At 36.1% G+C, this 14,257-nt stretch overlaps 1 protein-coding gene across 3 annotated transcripts in view; it reads left to right on the top strand.

Annotated features, from left to right (window-relative positions):
- The window catches only part of NBEA (neurobeachin), a 663,869-nt gene that overhangs the window by 115,264 nt on the left and 534,348 nt on the right, over positions 1-14,257 (top strand). For all 3 annotated transcript variants that reach the window (XM_056109123.1, XM_056109115.1, XM_056109106.1), the window contains exons 7-8: positions 2,599-2,718; positions 5,707-5,853. In XM_056109123.1, the coding sequence (XP_055965098.1) occupies positions 2,599-2,718; positions 5,707-5,853 (267 nt within the window). The remainder of the gene's footprint in view (positions 1-2,598; positions 2,719-5,706; positions 5,854-14,257) is intronic.

The following is a 14,257-nucleotide window of genomic DNA, read 5'->3' as shown; positions in this document are numbered from 1 at the left end:
CTGTGGCTCCTAGCATAATTTCCTGGCTAATAAGCTGGATATCAAGCTGTATAATTTAGGTTCATGATACCACTATCCATCTAAGTGAAAAATTGGAAACTACCCTAGATTTTCCTTTTCTTTATCAGTAATTCCAGTACTGTTAGCTGATGGGCTGGAGCGATAGCACAGCGGGTAGGGCGTTCGCCTTACAAGCGGCCAACATGGCCGACCCGAGTTCGATTCCTCCGCCCCTCTCGGAGAGCCTGGCAAGCTACCGAGAGTATTCGATATGCCAGACACAGTAACAACAAAGTCTCCAATGGAGACATTACTGGGCCCGCTCGAGCAAATCGAACTATCCCATGTTTTGGAAATTATCAAGTCTTTGTCTTAATTTAGGTTCTTATGCTTTTCCAATCCGAGTCTTTGCCATATTGCCAGTTTATTTCCTGTGGAAGACAAAGCCAAAATAGGGACTTGCTGTTTTTAGGTACCCTGCAGACTTCTTTGCAGTATGGACTTTGTTTTTCCCACTGAGCCACCCACTAGGCCAAAAGACTGGGAAAATTTTTGTCAAGTCTCTGTGCTATCTGCACTATTGTTTTAAGTTTACTCTGCTAATAATGTTTGTTTTTTCCTTTTACTGAACAACTCCTAGTTATTCTTTGAGCTTATTCTTGAGTTTAATTTTACTCTTTCAGTTAGTTCCTTTTTGTAAGTCTTCATTCTCTATTTTTGTCTATCTGTGCCCTCTCCCCCCCTACTCATTATTTTTTTAGTTTCATTCAGTGTTCAGTTATTCTCTATTGTTTATAATTGTTTTTTGTTTCTATAACTGATTCCCCCCCCCCTTAAGTATTATTGAGATATTTCTCTAATTGTGTTCATAATACTGGCCAGGGAGGTTGCTTGCTATCAAGTGGATTCTCAGAAATACTGTTGCATGAATGAATTACTTTGAGAGTGAATTTGTTTTCTTTCTTAACCAAGAAAGAAGAGAGAGGAGATAGAAAAAGGAGATAGAAAATAAAAAAAAACAATTTTTTTCCCTGTGAGGAGATAGTCTTCTATTTTCTTTGAGGAGATAGAAAAAAATGTGAAAGTTAGCTAATAAAATATATAATGTGACATGTAATACTTTGAACTCCATTATTTTTAAAAATCATATATAAATATCCACTCTTGTTTCACAAGGCATGGCATTATTTTTACTCTTTGTTTAGAGAAAAGTAATTTGCCAGGTTATAATTCTGATAACTTGTGCCTTGTGCCTTTATGAATGTCCTGTTTATCCTGCCTAATATACAAAGTGATCTGATACAGAGTAATAATGATTCAATAGTCATTTACTGAAAGGGCACTTTTCTGTATTAGTTGTGTTAGTGAGTATTGTAGTAAGCCCTTATGATAACAATGTAGATACAACTTAATTCTTGTATATGTTAACTTTTACAAAAATTTTCTCAGCTTTATTTAAAGCTTAGTTTTTATGCTTTTTTTCTTAACAATACTGTAATATTTAGAAAGGAGTTATTGAATGACAAACCTAAGGTTCTTGTTCCAATTTTATCATTTTTTACAAGGTTAACATGTGTGCTAATTTTTGATCAAGTGAAAGGTTGAATTAAATTAAAGGATACTCAACAGTAAACATTTTTAAAATTATATGCATCTTAGGGATTGTACCTGACCGCTCCCCACCGCCACCCTAGTTCTGGCGTTTGAGTGCAGAGCTTCAGACATGCAAGATAAGCACTGTACCACTGAGCTAAATTCCCAGCACCACTCATGGGCCTTTTTTAAAAAATAATTGAGAAACTGTTGTTTTGTATCTTATTTTTACCCATGAGTTCTTTATCTTCACATCAGAATGAGTGAAATTGAATTTTATTCAGGAGATTCAATCTACTTAAAAAACTAATATTTTAATGGTTGAGAATTACTATTATAGTTGTGTATTTCTCAAAATATGTATGAAATGATTGAATAGAAGAGTGTTTTCAAGTAGTCTGGGGACAGTTTGCATTTTATATGTTCTTGTTTTGGGGGAGAAACTAATTTTTTCCCTAGAACTAAATTCATACTTTTAAAAATATAAATAATTTACCCATTTTTTCTTTTGTTCTTTCTTTTTTCTTTTTGATGTATGGGCCACACCCTCTAACTCTCAGCAGTCACTCACTCTGGGCAGATTTGGGGGTCCATGCGGGCCACCGGGGATTGAACCCCAATCACTTGAACTTACGGCAAGCACCTTACCTGCTGTGCTATCTCTTTGGTTCTCTCTCTTCCTCTCTGAATTTTCGCTCTCTTTTAAAAGGAAAATTTCTTCTATATTCTCTGCTTTACAGTATTTTGAATAGACTGACTGCACAAATAGCCAAGGATCAATCTGTGGTCCATATATGCAGGCAAGCACCTAATGCCTGTTCTCGTTCTCTAACCCAAATTTCTTCTTCTTAAGTATTGATCTTCAAATGAGGGTGAACCTTAGAACTTGTAGTAGATATTATTATTTCCTTCAAGCATCTTTTGTGTGGTATAAATATTATGAATGCTTTATAGACATTAATAACTAAATAATACATGTTGATGTATTTATTTTTTAAATTTAAGTGGTATATGATCAGCATCGTTCACATTTACAATCGATGGAGGAACAGTGAAATTCGGTGTTACGTTAATGGACAGCTGGTATCCTATGGTGATATGGCTTGGCATGTTAATACAAATGATGTAAGTTTGTTTTTATGTTTCATTGTGTTGGATGATACAGTCTTTCAGTTTAAGATCCTTTTTTCCCTAGTACGTGTATTTTTAAATTTTGACTTTATTGTAACAAAATTGCTAAAAGACTTAATTGGTAATCCAAGAATTAAAGAAAAATTATTTGGACAGATTATTAAGTAGTGCGAAAAGAATATTAACTCAGCATTCTTTTCTTTCCATAAACTTAATTTTTTTGTCTTTTTTGGATGTGAAAGGGAAATCTTAATTCGAGTAAGTGTTAATAGTACTTAGACTAACAGCTGTGGAGTAAAATTAGGTGGAAAATGAATATAGAAAACATATATTTTGGGTGACTATAGAGACAGTTCAAAGATGATCTTAGTGAAAAGGTTGAGGGATCATTCCACATGAGTGTCTGTTGGAAGTATTCCCATTTAGTGGAATGAGTGAGTAAAAAGACTTTGAGGAATAATTGGAGAATGTATTGAGCAACAAAACAGCCAGTTTGCCTGGAGTAGAGGAAGGAAGAAAGGGAGGGAGGGAGGGAGGGAGGGAAGGAAGGAAGGAAGGAAGGAAGGAAGGAAGGAAGGAAGGAAGGAAGGAAGGAAGGAAGGAAGGAAGAAGGAAGGAAGGAAGGAATTTTTAAAGAAGAAAATTAGCCATGGGCTGGAGCGATAGCACAGTGGTAGGGCGTTTGCCTTGCATGCAGCCAACATGGCCAACCCGAGTTCAATTCCTCCGCCCCTCTTGGAGAGCCCGGCAAGCTACCAAGAGTATCTCGCCCGCTCAGCAGAGCCTGGCAAGCTCCCCGTGACGTATTCGATATGCCAAACACAGTAACAACAAAGTCTCCAATGGAGATGTTACTGGGCCCGCTCGAGCAAATCGATGATCAATGGGAGGGCCTTACTTACTTTAAAATTAGCCATCAGTGAGTCAATTTTATAGGGCCTTATGTGGAAACATCATAGAATCTGATCTTTACCATCTTGCCTGGCAACCAGATCTTCAGAAGATTCTTAGCAAAATTGTGCTGATACTAGCATGCATATATATATATGTATATATATATGTATATATATTTAAAGGGGAAGTCCAGTCTTAAGTGTTGAAAATATTCTGAAGAAGTAACAAAAGAACCATTAATATAAAACTGTGTATATTTTGTATATACAATAAAACAATATAACAAAATAAAAATAGAACTAGGAAGATCAAATTAATGATTCACTGCAGTAATAACCAAGGAAGGACAATTTTAATTTTAACTAGCAATTTAGCAGTAATCTAGTTAATGCAGTCGGATTCTGTTTAGAGGGAGAGTTAAATCCATAAGAACTTTATTTCTTTAGTTTCCTTTTGTTATCATTCTGTTCTATTACTACAGAAAGTCATCACCAGTCTCAAAGATATACAGTTATTTCAGCACTTAATTTTACAACAACTTTTCTCATTTTAACAGAATCCCGTTTTGGGAACCAGAGTGATAATACAGTGCGAAGCTCAATCCCTAACATCTCATATGGTCCCCCGAGCACTGCCAGGAGTATTTCCTGAGTGCAGAGCCTGGAGTAACCTCTGAGCATCGCAGGGTGTGATCTAAAGAGCCAAAATAAACAACCTCTCTCACCCCCCAAAAATATAGTTTTCAGTTTTCTCTGTGTCTCTCAAGACTGTTTTCTCCTGAGGGGAGAAATTGGTTCTAGTTTTGTATTTTTTTTCCTAAGTAGCTTTTTGTCCAGAGTCAGTCTACATATTGTACCTTAATAAACATAGAGTAGGATCAGTATTGAGAGAATACATCTTATGGACCAGATCTGACCCTTGACCTTTATTTTTGTTTTACCTGCAAGCTAAGTATATTGGTTTTCACATTTTTTTAATAAATTTTTGAAGACCCAAAATAAAAATCATAAAAGAATATGGAACATAAACTGTGTGGCTTATACAGATTAAAATATTCAGTATCTGTAACTTTATTGGATAGTGTTTTTTTTTCTGCTCTACAAACTCATAGTTGGTCTACAATCAATAATATGTATGAGAATAATTTTGCTATACATTTTGTTAAATATGCAGCTGAAATTCTGCTTCCAGAGGGAAGAGTCTTTTTATTAGAGATTGCAAGCAAGTCTAGTAGCTTCATTGACTCTTATTAACTCTGCAGTTATACTTGAAGGAAACTTTCAACTTATTAAAAAAATTTTTTTTGCAGTACTTTCCCAGGAAATGGAGAGGTTTGCACAATAATGCCTCTGCATTCATACATTGTACATGAATTTCATTTTTCCATATTTTAAGTATTGGGTATATAATAAGGAGTTTCTGATTTTGTATTCCTTTCACAAATGAATTATTATTTTATTGAATGACCACATGGATTCCATACATAAATAATGCCAAAAGGTAGTCCTTAAGAACAGCAGATGCTAGGTGATCTCACTCATATACAGTATGTAAGGAATTAGAGGGAATGGACGATGTAAATGAAAGTAAGTACTTGGACTCTGATGGAGTTGGGGTTATACAGGTGGGAGCAAGGAGCAAAGAAGGGGAATGGGTAGAAAGGAGATATACTAAATCAGTTAAAACTTCAAATATGTTTAATAAATTAAAAAGTTGTTATGCCCTATTTATTATGAATATTGGAATAGTCATTTTTTTAGATTCAGATGAATCCAGATCCAGATAATCAAAAAACATTAGTTTCAAGGTGAGTTTACTTTTTAAGTACATTGTTATGAACTTTTTTCTTTCTAATTATAAAGTTTAGGAAGTATTCTAGTAGTTACTCAATACAAGGTTATAGTTTCTTTGCTTACCAACAAATGTGAAATATTTGACTGAATTTTATTTTTTCTAAAAAATCTGACTTTTGTTATATTAGTATTGCATAAAGCCTTGATGCACGGTATTCGTGACAATGAAGATAGTAATTCTTAAATATTTGTCATTGCAAAATAATTTTATTTTATTTATGTGTCTTTAAAATAGAGCTATGACAAGTGCTTTCTTGGATCTTCAGAAACTGCGGATGCAAATAGAGTATTTTGTGGTCAACTTGGTGCCGTGTATGTATTCAGCGAAGCACTCAACCCTGCACAGATATTTGCAATTCATCAGTTAGGACCTGGATATAAGGTAGTAATAACTATCTCATTATGATTCTAAAGAAAGTTCTGATGTCAAATGTGATGCGATATATATTTCTTTCATGAGTTTGACAGTCATCTCAATTTTTTTGTAATTCAGGTGTTTAGAATACACCTGAATTACAAAAAGGTTTTCTTTTGTTTCAGAGATGCCTATTCTCTGTTTTTCCTTCATGGATTATTTTTATTTTTTAGAATTTTTTTTTTTTTTGCTGTTGAAGAGGTTGTTAATCATTTTATTAACATGATTATGAAAGAATGGATTTTATAAAACTATAATGGTTAATTATATTTGAAGAACCAGATATATAAATCATGCTCTTAAAAGATGAGGTGATTACATTTCAAATTAGAGAACTTGGATTATCAAATGTTTTAGTGGACAGGGGAGAGGCTTGGAAGGTTAGAGGTATGCTTTGTGTGCGGAAGACCTGGGCTTCTCCCTAGTGCTGGCACTGTGTGGACTCTGGGTACTCCTGTGCAGTGATGTCTGAGCACCAAACCCACGACGAGTACTAGTGTGGCCTCCCCACTCCCATTACCACTTCCCCTCCAATAAAAAATACTAAAACAAAAAAGAATAAGGATTTGGAAGGAAAATGGTATAAAATATTTCTGGTATCTAAAATCATTGTTTTAGCTTTCAGTTATGCTTGTTTTTTGTAATGGTTGATGAAGTAGGTGCAGACATAAAATCTAAGTATTTAATAGAATCATCATGTTCTTTCCTTAACATTTGAAACAATGATGTATTTAGGCAAGAAACAACATATCGAATTAGCATTTGATGCCCAGTACACATAGGTAGGGAAATAAAATATCTAAAGATTATTATATAAATCATATTGAAATTGTTCCTTTGAGATTGTTGTCTACCCAAACTCTTTGGCACTGAGAGAAAATTATTCAGAATAAGTCAAAATATTTTTAATTCAAAAGATATACATGGTTTGCATTGTATAGAACCACTGTGTTTTTAAATTATTGTTTAATTATTAATCGGAAGACTATGTTATAGAAAAGTAATTAGAAACATTAAAATTATTGCTCATTTGTCTTTCATTTTCCATTTTTCTTTCTGTTTTTGTTCTACTTTGGGCATAAAAATAATACTTGAACTTATTCTTATTAAAACTAATCAATAATAAGGAAAATAACAAATAATTGTAGTTCTGTGAGTTTTCTATCAGATTGGCAATACTTGATATTATCATTTTTTCATATGGCTTTACTTATTACACCTAGGAGTAAATTTGTGCTTGTTGATCCGTTTTTTTCTCTCCAGTAATCATTTTGTAGAATTTGAATCTTAATTCTTCCATGTGCTGTTTCCATGAGAATATTTTCTGTAATTCATATTTTTGGATTAGCATGCAGCCTACTTAATTTCCAAATTTTTTCCCTCATTCATACTATAATTGAAGTGGATTATTTCAAGGACCTAATGGAAGAATAATATTAAGTGGAATAAGAACCAGACAAATGAAATATTAATAATTATATAAAACTAAAAAAACCCACTAATGCATAACCCATAGTTAAATTTTATAATTGATGTGAGCTTTCTGGCAGCCAAAATAAAAATACAAAGACTATATCTATAAGCAGCATAGAATTTTCCCACTCAGGAAAGAACAAACATTGTCTTGAGCCAATGTACTTGTACTTCTTGTAATTGTCATATATTTTCCATGAACATTGTTCATAGAATAGTAAAAATAAATAGTAAGTTTGTTGCTAAGTTATACAGTTACTACATATGAACTGAAACTATTCTTAGTATATAACAGAAGCAATAAAGTGTTTTCAAGAAATTAACACTTCTAAACAAAATACCTCCACATTTTGGATAGTAAATGAATGAATATTCATGCTTTCAAGTTTGGCCTGTTAACAACATAGTCTCTTGTTACTGAAGGTTACTTGTAAATTCATGGATCCATACTTGCTTTTCCACCCTTGTTAATGCTAAAGGTTCAATTACTAACTTTATGAACATCTGCAAAAAACTTTGAAGTGAATATTTCTCAAATTTATTTATTTATTCATTTATTTCTTTATCGTATTTTGTCTTGCACCCATCAGTGCAAACCGGGTTCCTCCTGGTGCTCGGGGGACGTAAGGGATGCTGGGAAGTGAACCCAGGTTGGCCACATGCAAGGCAGATTCCCTCCCGGTCATGCTGTCGCTCCAGCCCCTGCTAGAAACTTTGACGCGAATGTTTTTGTGGAAATTAAGAGATGAAGGAAAGGAGCAACAAAATCTGAAGATTATAGTGTATTAAGAACAAAGCTGAAGTACTTTATGCAGTGTACTCCTGATTTTCTTGATTATGAGAAGACAGTTCATATTTTATGAGTGGTAGGATTGCAGTAGAATTTTAAAAATGTATGTGATATAATAACTACTTGATATTCTATTTAAATCACAAATCAAGCTAAAATTGATTGTGTAATAACACTGTCTTGGACCTGTTTTGTAATTATTGTGGTCATACAGTATTCACCGCGGTGCTCAGCTTAATGTAGATAGCATATCTGGGCACCTACGTCCTACCGATTAATATCATAAAATTTTACCATGAGACTATCCAAGGAATTTCTACTTGTGGGTCATGAGACTGCTAGATAGTTTTAGATCTATGTTTTTGAGCAGTGTAGCTTGTCAGTAAATATTCTGTAATTGGTAATATTTTTTTTTATCATTTTTTTTTTTATTAGTGAAACACCATGAAGTACACTTATAGACTTATAAATTTTTGTGCTTGGGTTTCAGTTATACAATGATCAAGTACCCATCCCTCCACCAGTGCCCATCCTCCCCCGCCACGGGTCCTAGCATCCCTCCCACCCCCCATCCCTCCCCCCCCCCCCCCCCCCCCCCCGTCCCACCCTGCTGCTGTGGCAGGGCATTCCCCCTTGTTCTCTCTCTCTTCTTTTGGGTACTGTGTTTTGCCAGAGAGGCACTGAGTGGCAATCATGTTTGGTCTATAGACTACTTTTAGCATGACTCTCCCACCCTGGGAGGGTCTTCACAACACCCTTTATTTGGTGCTCTCTTCTCTATCTGAGCTTCCTTCTCACCTAGAACGTGTGGCTGGCCTTCAAGTCATGGAGCAAAATTCCTGGTACTAATCTGAGCCATTCCTGGGTGTTAGTCTCCCGTTTTGTTGCTTTATGTTCCCCAGATGAATGCAATCTTTCTGTGTCTATCCCGCTCTTTCTGACTCATTTCGCTTAACATGATACTTTCCATGTAGTACCACTTGTATGTAAATTTCATAACTTCATCTTTTCTAACAGCTACATAGTACTCCATTGTGTAAATGTACCAAAGTTTCTTTAACCAGTCATCTGTTCTCGGGCACTCAGGTTTTTTACAGATTCTGGCTATTGTAAAGAGTGCTGCAATGAACAAACAATTGCAGATGTCACTTCGACTATACCTTTTTGCCTCTCTGGGATATATTCCCAGGAGTGCTATAGCTGGGTCAAATGGGAGATTAAATTCTAATTTTTTGAGAATCGTCCATACTGTTTTCCAAAAGGGTTGGACCAGCCTGCATTCCCACCAGCAGTGAAGGAGGGTCCCTTTCTCGCCACATCCGCGCCAGCACCTGTTGCTTTTGTTCTTGTGGATGTGGGCCAGTCTCTGTGGTGTGAAATGATATCTCATTGTTGTTTTGATCTGCATCTCTCTGATGATTAGTGATGTAGAGCATTTTCTCATGTGCCTTTTTGCCATTCGGATTTCTTCTTTGCGAAAGTTTCTGTTCATTTCCTCGCCCCATTTTTTGATGGGGTTGGGTGATTTCTTCTTGTGTAGTTTAACCAGTACCTTGTATATCCTTGATATCAACCCCTTGTCAGATGTGTATTTGGTGAATATTCTTTCCCATTCTGTAGGCTGTCTTTGTATTTTGGTCACTGTTTCTTTTGAGGTGCAGAAGCTTCTTAGTTTAAGATAGTCCCATTTGTCTATCTCTGTTTTCACTTGCTCGGCCAGTGGCGTGACATCTTTGAACATACCACTAACTTCAATATCGTGGAGAGTTTTGCCAACTTTGTCTTCAATAAACATTATGGATTCCGGTCTGATGTTGAGGTCATAAATCCATTTCGATCTTACTTTTGTGCATGGCGTTAGGCAGAGATCTGAGCCCACTTTTTTGCATGTAGCCGTCCAGTTTTGCCAGCACAATTTATTAAAGAGGCTTTCCCTGCTCCATTTCACTTTTCTTGCCCCCTTATCGAAGATTAGATGATTATATGTTTGGGAGGAGATGTCAGTATATTCAACTCTGTTCCATTGGTCTGCAACTCTGCCTTTGTTCCAGTACCATGCTGTTTTGATTATTACTGCTTTGTAGTAGAGCTTGAAGTTAGGTAGGTTGATTCCTCCCATTTTCTTTTTCCCAAGAATTGCTTTAGCTATTCGTGGGGGCTTATTGTTCCAAATAAATTTCAGGAGTGTTTGCTCCATTTCTTTGAAGAATGTCGTGGGTATCCTTATAGGGATTGCATTGAATTTGTACAGTGCCTTGGGAAGTATTGCCATTTTGACAATGTTGATTCTCCCCATCCATGAACAGGGGATATTTTTCCATTTCCTCATGTCCTCTTTTATTGTAATTGGTAATATTTTTTAAACAATAAATAAGAGATGGCATTTCTAGTCAGTAAATTTTGAAGATAATTGCAAAATGTAGAAATATTACACTGATTTTGTCTAGCATAGTGAAACTTACTGAGTGAAATTTAACGTAAAAGTGTGATAAAAGCTTGCAAAAACACATTTTAACACTTCATATTTTGTGATTATTATTAGACATTTTCTGTTTTTTTATAACCTTATGTTTCTGGCAGTTGGGCAATGTTTAGCTTTTGTTCTGTTCTCTATTTTAAAAATGATGACCTAATGATTTTTTCAATTTATTTTATAATGGTAAAGGTCCAGGTTATGAGAAAAATAGATAAACATCCCAAATTAAAAATCACCTTGAAGGATTCTGGTATTAATATTGGAAAGTGAGCTTCTAAGAAACTAATCTTCTCTACAGTAGTCACTTAAAAACTCTGGAAATGACACAGAAAACATGTCTCCGAGGGTTCTGAACATTGCATAGGAATAGGTTTTGGAAGTAAGCAATTGCAGGAAACAAATCAACAGATTACGTTGAATTCCTCCCCCAAACCCCTTTTTTTGGTTTGATTAAAAAAAAAATTTGGTCTCAAAAAATAAGGGTTAAAGCATTGGAGAAGCCATTCTATATGTAGAATGATGGACCACCTCAGAAAAGACGTTCTAGAAAATATGTCCCAGCAGAGTCTCTGAAGTCTATCTTTAAAAAAATTTAATCTTGGCGAGAGAGATACAGAAGGAACGCACTTGCTCTGTATGTGGTTGACCTGGTTTCAATCGTCAGCAGCACATCTAGTTCCCTGAGCCCACTGCGAATAAGCTCTGAGCACCTCTGGGCGTGCCCCCTACCACTAGCCCACAAAGAATTTATTCCAGACCACACAGCTTTTAAGGCCCAGGTACTGCAAAGACTGCTGGGAACCTTTCTGTACGTGCCCAACTCTCAGCCATTGGGACTGGTCCAGCAGCTATTAGTTTAAGTTTCCCCAGTCCAGCGTGTCCTGTTGAGGCCTGGGAACCTGTCCCTTCTTTCACGTGCCAGGGAGAAACAGAGCCCTAGCCTGTGCGCCTGCTTTGCCTTACTCACCTCACATACACTAAGGCCAGCTGGGAACCTGTAGGGTCTTAATTCAGTACCAGCAAAGGGAGGAACTAGATCTATACCTGTTTGTCCCACTAAAATACCATAACACGACAAAGGAAATAGAACAGCAGAGGCATGGACAATTGCCTGTTAGTGTAAAATAGTGAACCAGGTCAGTACTCAGATAATCAGCAATCTAAAGTTTCACTATCAGCACGAACAAAATTCTAAAAACAATGTGAAAAGAAAGGAATTCAGTTGCATTGCTAGAGAGGGACAAAGAGCCAGTGAGTAATTATATTTGTATGGAATCCTAAAACACTTTGAATCAGTAATGCCATACTAAGAAATAAGAAATTGCTTGGTATTCCAATACCTAATTTGAAACAAAACTCTAAAGCTATAGTGATCAAAACAACACAGAACTGGAATAAGGACACTTTCTCTGATCATTGGTTTAGAGTCAAGTACCCAAAGACACAATCTCCAGATCTGTGGTCGACTAATTTTCAACAAAGGGCAAGATACATGAAATAGAATAAAGATAGTGTCTTTAACAAACAAGTAAAATGAATGGCCACATGTAAAAACTGAAGCTGGATCAGTATCAACTTACACAAAAGTCAGTTCAAATTGTATCAAGGATCTTGAGAGTAGACCAGAATCCATAAAATGTGTTGTGGCAAATATTGGTAGAGGAGTCCAATATTTGGGCCTTAAAGATTTTTCAGTGATTCCATTGGCAAAGACAACAGAAACAGTAATAAATAAAATGGGAATACATCAAATTCAAAAGTTTCTGCAAGGCTAAAGGAACACAGCTTAAAACTAAAAGACTTAGTGGGAGAGAATGTTTATATCCAACACATTATGTGATGGGTTTATATGTAAAATATATGCAGTAGTCAAAAAAACCAACAACAAAATTCACAAACTCTAAAAATGGGAAGAGGAAATGAACAGACACGTTTCTGAAAAAGACAAATGGCTGATAGATACATAAGCAGGTGTTCATCATCATTTATTATTAAGGAAATAGAAATCAAGATGACAGTGTGGTATCATCTCACATCAGTGAGAATAGCATATTTCAATAAAACTGGGAACAATCTGTGTTGGAGATATAATAATATAATTAATATAATAATGATGATATGTGCAGACCATTACTCATTCCAATACTTAGATAGGATATGAAATGAACTCAGTTTTTCAGCAGCAGATGATTCAGTTACCATTTTGTTTGTCTTTGGTCTGGGACCATCTCTAGAGTGCTCAAGGATAAAGTAGCTCTGTCGTCCTGCTTCACCAGAAACTAGAAAATAAGAAAAGACGCACCAAATAGACTAATGGGAGAAAAAGTTAGGAGAAATGTATTAACACCATATATACCGTTTGTGTATATGGGAAAAGACTCAGAAGTGCTAAATAATTGGTCTGTGTGACTCCAGAAGCTGTCTTTAATTGGTTGAGGCAGAGCAGGGAGGTCAGTTAGGGATGGTAGAAGGACAGCACTGTTAACACAGGGGTAAATGGACTTAGGGTTTGGTTTTTTCCATTGAAAAGGGATAAGGCAGTAATTCTTTTAGGGATATGCCCTTATATAAGAGATGTACATGTCATGATGTTTCCAAGGCAGCCTCTTCCCTGACCTTCAGATCGCCATTATAAAATTGACCTTTTGCTAAAACTGCATTTCTGGGTGGCAGATTTTTGCCCCCTCATTTGCTGCAGACATCTCTCAAACCAAATATAACCTGTATTCAACAAAGACTCAACACAAAGTTAAAAATAATACACACCCTTGGATACAAGGTTCTCAGAAGCATTTGCTGATTTGTTCTTTTCAACAAGTACCCACATCTGTTATGGAGAGAAGTGAGGTCTACATTATGACAGGACGGGAACGAACACATGACACAAAATGTAAAGATACTGCATTTTCTGCTGTATAGACATAAGTGTTAACTGGAAGAATCAGGCAATATGAGAGGGAAAATGGCAGAATTCAGTTTTAAGAAAAATGATCGCGGATGTGGCGAGAAAGGGACACTCCTTCACTGCTGGTGGGAATGCCGACTTGTTCAGCCCTTCTGGAAAACAGTATGGACGATTCTCAAAAAACTAGAAATTGAGCTCCCATTTGACCCAGCAATACCACTACTGGGACTATGCCCCAGAGAGGCAAAAATGTATAGTCGAAGCGACATCTGCAATTGTTTGTTCATTGCAGCACTCTTTACAATAGCTAGAATCTGGAAAAAACCTGTGTGCCCGAGAACAGATGACTGGTTAAAGAAACTTTGGTACATCTACACAATGGAGTACTATGTAGTTGTTAGAAGATGAAGTCATGGAATTTACATACAAGTGGTACTACATGGAAAGCATCATGCTAAGCGAAATGAGTCAGAAAGAGAGGGATAAATATAGAAAGATTGCATTAGTCTGGGGAAAATAAAGTAACAAAATAGGAGACTAACACCCAAGAAAAGCCGAGATAAGTACCAGGAGGTTTGCTCCATGGCTTGGAGGCCAGCCACACATGCTAGGGGAAAAGGGAGCTCAGAAAGAGAAGGGAGCACCAAATAAAGGGTGTTGGGAGGATCCTCCCAGGATGGGAGGTAAAGGTAAAAAGGTAAAAAGGCCCTCCCGTTGATCGTCGATT

Source organism: Sorex fumeus, unplaced genomic scaffold, assembly GCF_029834395.1.
Source record: "Sorex fumeus unplaced genomic scaffold, SorFum_2.1 ptg000008l, whole genome shotgun sequence".
Lineage (NCBI taxonomy): Eukaryota > Metazoa > Chordata > Mammalia > Eulipotyphla > Soricidae > Sorex > Sorex fumeus.
The sequence above is the reverse complement of the archived record's forward strand: the minus strand, read 5'-3'. Positions and strand labels throughout refer to the sequence as shown.